This window comes from Archocentrus centrarchus, chromosome 4 (genome assembly GCF_007364275.1).
Source record: "Archocentrus centrarchus isolate MPI-CPG fArcCen1 chromosome 4, fArcCen1, whole genome shotgun sequence".
In the NCBI taxonomy this organism is placed as follows: Eukaryota; Metazoa; Chordata; class Actinopteri; order Cichliformes; family Cichlidae; genus Archocentrus; species Archocentrus centrarchus.
Genome location: NC_044349.1, coordinates 27,126,181 through 27,133,597, shown reverse-complemented (window position 1 = coordinate 27,133,597; position 7,417 = coordinate 27,126,181). Strand labels below are relative to the sequence as shown.

Sequence of the window (7,417 nt, the reverse complement as noted above, 5' to 3'; positions counted from 1 at the left end):
TTTTAAGAGTGATCTGGCCAAGGGGGCAGCAGAAATTGCAACAAAAATAACATCACAGTTCTTTAAAGATATTGAAGTGGCTGAAAAGGACTGGATTGATGATAATGTAGACACAATAATGCAGACTCATAAAGATATTTTCAATGTCTTTATTTAATTTATAAGCCCTGCTGACTGCAGTCTATTTAACAATATAAGCAACAATATTATACATTAAAGACATATAGAAACATCGGAAATCACTTTTTGGCAGGCGATCACTTTTAGGCACAACAGGTCTTGGACAGATTTGCAATCTGAGGCACAGAAATCCTTCACCTCACATTCACACCTATGGCCAAATTAGAATCACCAATTAACTCCGTGCATGTTTTTGGTCTGTGGGAGAAAGCCAGAGTATCCAGGGAGAACACACGCAGGCATAGAGAGAACATACAATCTCCACACAGAAAGGCCTCAGCCTGGATTTGCCCACAAAACACAGGACAAGTCGTGAAACTGATTCTAGTTACCTCAAATGCGTGTGCTCGTTTTTTTCTTAACAACCTTTCTTCTCGTCAGTCTCAAACTGTAAGTTGCTAATGTAAGTGGTGGTCATATTTTTGGAGGTCTAATCCCTGGTGCAAAGCCCAAATGATGCTATACTCCTCTGTGACCTTATTCTAACCCCACAGTGTCTTTTTCTCATACTGCTACTAGAGGGCGCAAGAGCCTTTTTTGACGAGTGTTACACAAGAAGAGTTGCAGATAGACAATTATACATTTATGCATTTTTAGACTAATATGTTAAATGTTACGCTCAGCCATCATCTTCAATACTAAATGCGATAATATCTTTTTGCAAAAATGAGTTTTCATCCTTCAGTGTTACAGTGCATGCCATCCTTTACATAACACCTTATATGAGTAGGTTTACATGTAGAAATGACAGTTTGCATTTCTGTCAGCCCCAAATTTCTTCTCACTCTGTAAGAAACTGATTCCTAATTTAAAAATTTATTTGTGTCTTTAATAGAAACTCAAAAATATAATTAAAAAAAAATTGCTTAAGTAAACAAAGATATTTGATGGTGCATCTACATTAAGATCTGCATTTGGTGATGCATCTACACCCCGTGGAGCTTGTTATGAACTGCAGGCCATTTGACATATTAAGGAGTGATGTTACAGAAAAGTTAATCAGAATTCATGTGATGTATTGTTATGTATCATTAAACATTTAATAAAAAATCATATTCAGTTATCTTTTGTCTCTATTGACTTGCTTTTGCTTTCACGCTTTAACCGATCCAAGTTTATTTGAACCACGTAATAATCGTTTATCTTGTTCCAACTGTACTGCGATGTGCATGATGTTAAAACTTTTTTTTTTTTGTGATTCAGTTTTTTGGCATCTGTGAGCCTCAGTGGCCTCAGGTCCCTCTGTCCTCCTCTGCAGGCTCATCACCCTGTAGCACCTTTCAGATCTTGTTTCTGGACAGAAGCACAGCCATGATCACAGTTCCTGCAAATATGAGCAGCAATAGAGAGCACAAAGCAAATCTGCTGGTCTTCTCTGGTACTTCTCTAGTTCTGAATGGCTGAGCAACTCGCTCCCACTGAGTGAGGATAGCTTGTCTGGCACCGGGCCAGTTTCCAGGTCCACTGAGACGATACTGAAAAGGAGTGCAGGGACCAAAGAAGACCTTTGCCCAGAGCATAGGATCGCTCAGAAAAAGTCTCAGGAGTTTTGGTCGAACACCTACCTATGAATAGAATCTGCCGTGAAGATTTTGTCTTTGAATTATTGTTCAAAATTTGATATATTGTTCAGGTGAACTAACCTCCCCAGCCATAAAATCCAGATATGAGATGTAATCTACCTGTAGAGCAGCCTTTTTTGGACAGGGATAGCTGAGAAACAAAGGAAATATTTTTAGGTTTCATTAACAGGACTTAATGGGAATGAGTAATCTGCCAGGGCTGTTTAAGGAATGTCATTTTGAAAATGGTCTCTACCTTTGCATGTTTTTCCTCCTTTCAGACTCAATGACATCCAGCATTTTCTCCTTCGATGGAAGACGACTCAGACCTTAAAGATGACACATCCGCTAATTTTTGCCTTACCCTGTAAAGCAAGAGCTTGTGTGTGTGTGTGTGTGTGTATGAAGAGTTTACCTAAAAAGACCCTAACAGCCCACCGTGCCTGCATTTCCACTGTAGGCATGACTGAACCTTTTAATTGGAAAAGTCCCATGATGGCCAGTGTGGGATGTTGCAGGGAAGGAGGAAACAGTCTCCTAAAACATGAAAAATAAAACTGTGCGGTTGTACTTAAAAATTTTTAATATTAAGGCACAATAAAAGTTGCTAGATTTGTCATTACAGTTAAAAAAAAAATAAAAATTCTAGATGCCATTTTAGTTTTATTAAAAAGGTTACTTAAAATGATTGAATGTCTTAATGATTACATTTTGCATACAGCGGTCCAGCAGCACAAAAGAAAAAGAAAATGTTGTATGATTCACACTTTAATCTACTCACTTTACAGTTTAATCTATCCACTGTGAACTTACTTGTACAGTGTCACCTCTTCATTGGGTCCTGACAGAGTTGAGGGCAGGAATGGGAACTTTGCAACATAACCTGTGCAAAACACCACAGCATCAATGTTCTCCTCCACTGTGCCATCTTCAAATACAACTCCTGAGTCCTTGAACCCTTTCAGATTGTGCTTCATGGCTAGTGCCCCCTGAAGGATTTGGCCAGGGAGATCATCATCGATCAAAAGCTTTCTATCCATAGGTCTGTGAAAGAAGGAAATGGCAAAGTAGTGAAGCCTCTGTCTAATTGTAAGCTCATACCATGCTGGTACTGATGAATAAAACTGAATAAAGACTCGTGCCAGACAAGAAACAACATAAATAATGCTGAATATTTTTTGTCTTTGGTAGTCAGCAATGAAAATTATAATTGTGCTTCAGGCTTGAGAGAATTGTCTGACCTTTCTAAAATGTCTGTGAGAGTATGGTGGCTTCAGTTTGAGCTTTTAAAGCTGACAGCAGGGTTATTACAGTTTTGGATTTTACATTATAGTTTAGTTTTATTTCATTGTAACTTTTTTCTCTAATTCAGTTAGTTTTAGTTAGTTTTCAGAGTGGTTTTGCTCATTTTTATTAGTTTTTACTTTTGGTTTAATACTTGGCTTTAGTATTAGTTTTTCATACTTTGTCAGGTGCGAGATTCAAGGTGCAAGAGTGACTATTGTGCAATAAAAAATCGACAAATGATACCGTTTAAAACTGTATTAGACAGCCAAGATAGCAGCATTACTGCCAAATGTGTGTAATATTAAGGTCACACATCAACATCAACAGGGAGAAACATAAAGAAAAACATAAATTCCAAAACCCGATAAACTCAGCGTCAGTGCAGTAGATTAACCTACATGTGGTGTATAACATAAAAATGCAGTGAATGTTTGACAAAAACAAACTGAACTCTTTGAAGGAATCAAAGCTCAAATCCAGCTGCATCCTGATGTTATCCACCACATGATGCTGGTTCTCTGTCGGAGCTGCTCAGAGAGCTAGCTTGGTTAGATGCTCACTAATTAGACTTGCAGGGTTTTTGCAGAGCCTGTGTACACAACCTATGCAAGTGGTCGATGCCGTTGCCACATTTATTCTTGTGTAGCTGGATCATGTGTGTTATTACCTTGTGGTCGTGTGCAAGTGTTTTATATGCGGTGCTGGCTGAGACTTTTTGGTCCTCGCTCTTTGTGGTCAGTTTTTTGACTGCAAACATATTTGTCCCTCTGTTTTTCCACTTTGTTCATTCCCTCCACTCCGATAGTTTCAGCAGTCTCGCTCCAGGAATTTGCTGACATTTGTGAGTCCTTATATTGATGTTTTGATTATTATTCCTGATTGTTCTCTCACTGATAAATTTAAACACTGCTACAAAAAGTAGCCAGAAATACACAAGCGGACTCAGCAGGGCTGAACAGGTTAATCACAATTGTTGCGGGCTGCGTACACCCGACCTATAGTTACAATTCTGAGATGTGCACATAATTTACATCGTAGGTTACTGCGTAGGTTCAGAGTGGTTTTTGTAGCTGCCTTGTGCGTGCTTCTCAGGTGGCTTTCATACTGAAAGAAACCCCATTTGGGACTCTACCACTTTCTCTGCAGAGACTGCTGCCATTACTTTGTGACCAACGCGGTGAGCAGACACACACACAGCTATAACTGCTAGAGTGGAAAAATAATTATTTTACATCAATCCACAAGGCTTTTAAATAAAATGACAAACACAACACAGACTTAATGCTAGCGTTCAATTATTCATCTTAGGGAGTTCATAAACCATTTTTTATATATGAAAACAATATTAAAAGACATGATTAAAGACATGTGACAGGAAATCAAAAGATGTTCACCAAAGGAAGAGACAACAGTCAGTTTGAAAAGCTATACGTCACCTGTGTTTTGGTTTTAGACCGTACAATCTGTGGTCATATTTTTTGTTCAGTGCTCTCTCTACTGCCCAGTTGACCAAAGTGTTGGGTAGCAGCCAGGTGAGGACATTGTTGATCCTCTTAATTCCTGCCATGTCGATAGGAAGACCACTGGTGGACATCTTGCCAACTACCCAGGCCCCTTGGCGTGTACTGAGAAAGGTCTGTCAATGCAAATGCAGTACAGTAGACATTTTATAATTTCACTCAGTCCTGTCCTTCACTGACAAACAGAACTTCATAGAACCCACTAATCATAAAGTTGATGATTCAATCCTTGGCTGCTCCAGTCTGCATGCCAAAGTATCTTTGGGCAAGATACTGAGCCCCAAGTTGCTCTTAGGGTTCAGTATCTTGGAGTATGAATGTGTGTGAATGTTACTGTAGATAGAAAGCACTTACACTTAGAAAAGAGTGCATGTGTGAATGGGTGAATGAGGGCTATTGTGTAAAGAGCTTTGAGTGCTCAACATAGAGTAGAAAAGCGCTATGTAAGAACCAGTCCCATTTCCTTTTTTTACCTTCTTGGCAGATCTGCTAATCTCCACAGCAATATCTCCTCCAGAATTGCCAATGCCAACCACCACCACCCTCTTTCCTCTGAAGACATCTGCATCTTTATATTCCCAGCTGTGAAGACACCTGCCAGAAAAAGTTTCATGCCCTGGAGGAATACAGATTGTGCAACAGCTATAAGGAAAACATTTTTTTTCCATGAATGTGGTTATTTAAAGATTATTTTATCATGGTGATTTAAATAATATTGCTCTGTGATACCCATTTGTTTACCTTGAAAGTCAGTCAACGGTAAGACTGGATGGGTGTAGTGACCTGAGCACACCAGAACGGCATCAAAGATGTGCCGTTCTTCCTCTCCATTGCTGTTTATGGTCACTATGTCCCACTGACCGGACAGAGAGAAATCTGGCCTTTGTGAAACACGCTTCACTGTGGTCTGAGGTGTGCACAGCAACATTCACAAAAAAACGTGCATCAATATCCAGAACACTGATGTCATAGAAGATGTTATCTGATGAGATATCATTTACCTGAAACTTAATGTATCTGAGCAGGTCAAAATGTTCAGCATAGAGCCTGAGGTACTGCAGAAGCTGGGAGTTATGCATGTAGTTTGGATAGTCAGCAGGCATGGGAAAGTCACTGAAACACATCATTTCTTTGGAGGTTTTTACCACCAAGGAGCGGTAGATGCCGGATCGCTCTGGCTCAGGTGTCTCCTGGTGACACAGATGAAAACGAGTGCAAACATGTTATTAGTTTAATGCAGTGTTAGTAATTGTTGTGGACAAGCTACACCTTCTTTCTATCATAAATGCAGGATTCAGCAACAGCAAGAACTATAATCAAGCTTTGTATTTTGGATGCTCTCAAATTGTGCCCCCACTCACCTTAAAATTCCACAGACCACCAATATCATCACTGCTTTCAAAGCAGACGGGCTCGAGCCCCTCATCCACACAGGTCTTGATACAGGTCAGACCAGAACTGCCTGCTCCAATTATTGCCACACTTTGAACCATTACTGAACACTTGTGTAGGGGAAGACACTATGAATCAGAAATGCTTTTGTCTGAACACAAGGGTTATATACCACAGGCACAACAGTGTTGTCAAAATTTGAAAGACATGCCAGGTGTTGTCACCTTCTCCTTTTCTATGCTTGCCAGTCCTGTTTATCTGCTGTTGAATGTTAAACAGTGCGTGAACTTCCTGAACTGTTGTTGTGCAATCAGTTAAACAGTACTCCCCAGGAGGGACTTTAACCCTCTTCTTCAAATATTATTTACAGGAATGCTGGAAAGAGTAAAAGATGTGCTTTTTACTTAAAGAGACAGAAGACTTGGTTTTCTGTATCTGAGGCTGCAAAACGGGTCTCCTTTGTCTTTGTTTTGCAATGTCCTGTTCCATAACATAATGATGTATTTAAGATAAGAAATCCCTTTATTAGTCCCATGATGGGGAAATTCAGTGTAGCAGCGGTAAAGGTGTCGTACAGAGGAGAAACAGTAAAAGAGGTAAAATAAAAAAAAATATAAGTGTAAGAGGTAAAGTAGAAAGAAGGATAAAATCTTTAGAATAAATTTGTACCAGTATAAATAATATGTACATAATGGAGGACAGAACATACTATATGAAGATTATATTACAAAATCAATTATTATTTTGCACCTGTTTATTGAACTAAATAAATACCAAACGTATTTGAATTGAGGTATATTGTACAGTGTTAGTAATAGTGAACACAGTAGACCACTTCTGTGTGTTGGAGCAGTGCTGGTTAAAAAGTCTGACAGCTGCAGGGAGGAAAGATCTATGATTCCGTATTTGATTATTAATCAGATTATCACTGTCAGTTGTTTATTTCTGCATTTATTTTGTATCATATACATATGGCCATAGTATTTGACATATTTCTTTTCCTGTGTTCTTAACCAAATCTTTTGTAGGACTGTGTGCTATCTTTGAATCTGAGGATCTTTGCGGATCCCTCTGCAGGCTTCCCTCTGTATCAGAGGCATTGAGCAAGTCAGTGACCCTGCTCTGAATGGCTTGGTCCTTGGGCTTGCCTGTTGATGTGTCTGCTGCTGATTGGCTCCTCCACGACATCTTCTGTTTAAAAACTCTGACAGCAACTCACAGCAGCAGCATCGCGGTTCTGACCGCAGTCTCTAAACTTGCTGTGCTCTTTCTGCTGAAAAGATCTTAGACTCTTTAGACCCAGTGTCTGTTAGTGTGGTTTGTGTGCTCTTTCATGTAAACAGATAAATTCAGTGATATCACTGAAGCAGAAGGGCCAAACTCCTTTTTAATACACTTTTTATTCTTGACTTGTGTATTGTAAGGAGTTAAGTTCTGGAGTTTACTTTCTTTTTACCCTGGAGTTAAGTAGCAGTA

At 39.3% G+C, this 7,417-nt stretch overlaps 1 protein-coding gene across 1 annotated transcript; it reads right to left on the bottom strand.

The window, feature by feature from the left end:
- Nucleotides 1-238: 238 nt before the first annotated feature.
- LOC115779048 (dimethylaniline monooxygenase [N-oxide-forming] 5-like) lies at nucleotides 239-6,099 on the bottom strand. The gene is made up of 10 exons (XM_030727491.1): nucleotides 5,911-6,099; nucleotides 5,551-5,739; nucleotides 5,291-5,456; nucleotides 5,023-5,165; nucleotides 4,466-4,665; nucleotides 2,556-2,786; nucleotides 2,158-2,279; nucleotides 1,999-2,071; nucleotides 1,824-1,893; nucleotides 239-1,745 (listed from the first exon to the last, which is right to left on the bottom strand). The coding sequence occupies exons 1-10, from the start codon at nucleotides 6,040-6,042 to the stop codon at nucleotides 1,461-1,463; spliced, it is 1,611 nt and encodes a 536-aa protein (XP_030583351.1). The 5' UTR covers nucleotides 6,043-6,099; the 3' UTR covers nucleotides 239-1,460.
- Nucleotides 6,100-7,417: the final 1,318 nt, after the last annotated feature.

Coding starts and splice junctions, on each gene's coding strand:
- LOC115779048 (XM_030727491.1), bottom strand. CDS start 6,042: ATGGTTCAAAGTGTGGCAATAATTGGAGCAGGCAGTTCTGGTCTGACC. Junction 5,457..5,550: donor TCAGATACATTAAGTTTCAG/GTAAATGATATC, acceptor TGCACACCTCAG/ACCACAGTGAAGCGTGTTTC. Junction 2,280..2,555: donor GAAGAGGTGACACTGTACAA/GTAAGTTCACAG, acceptor TTCATGTTTTAG/GAGACTGTTTCCTCCTTCCC.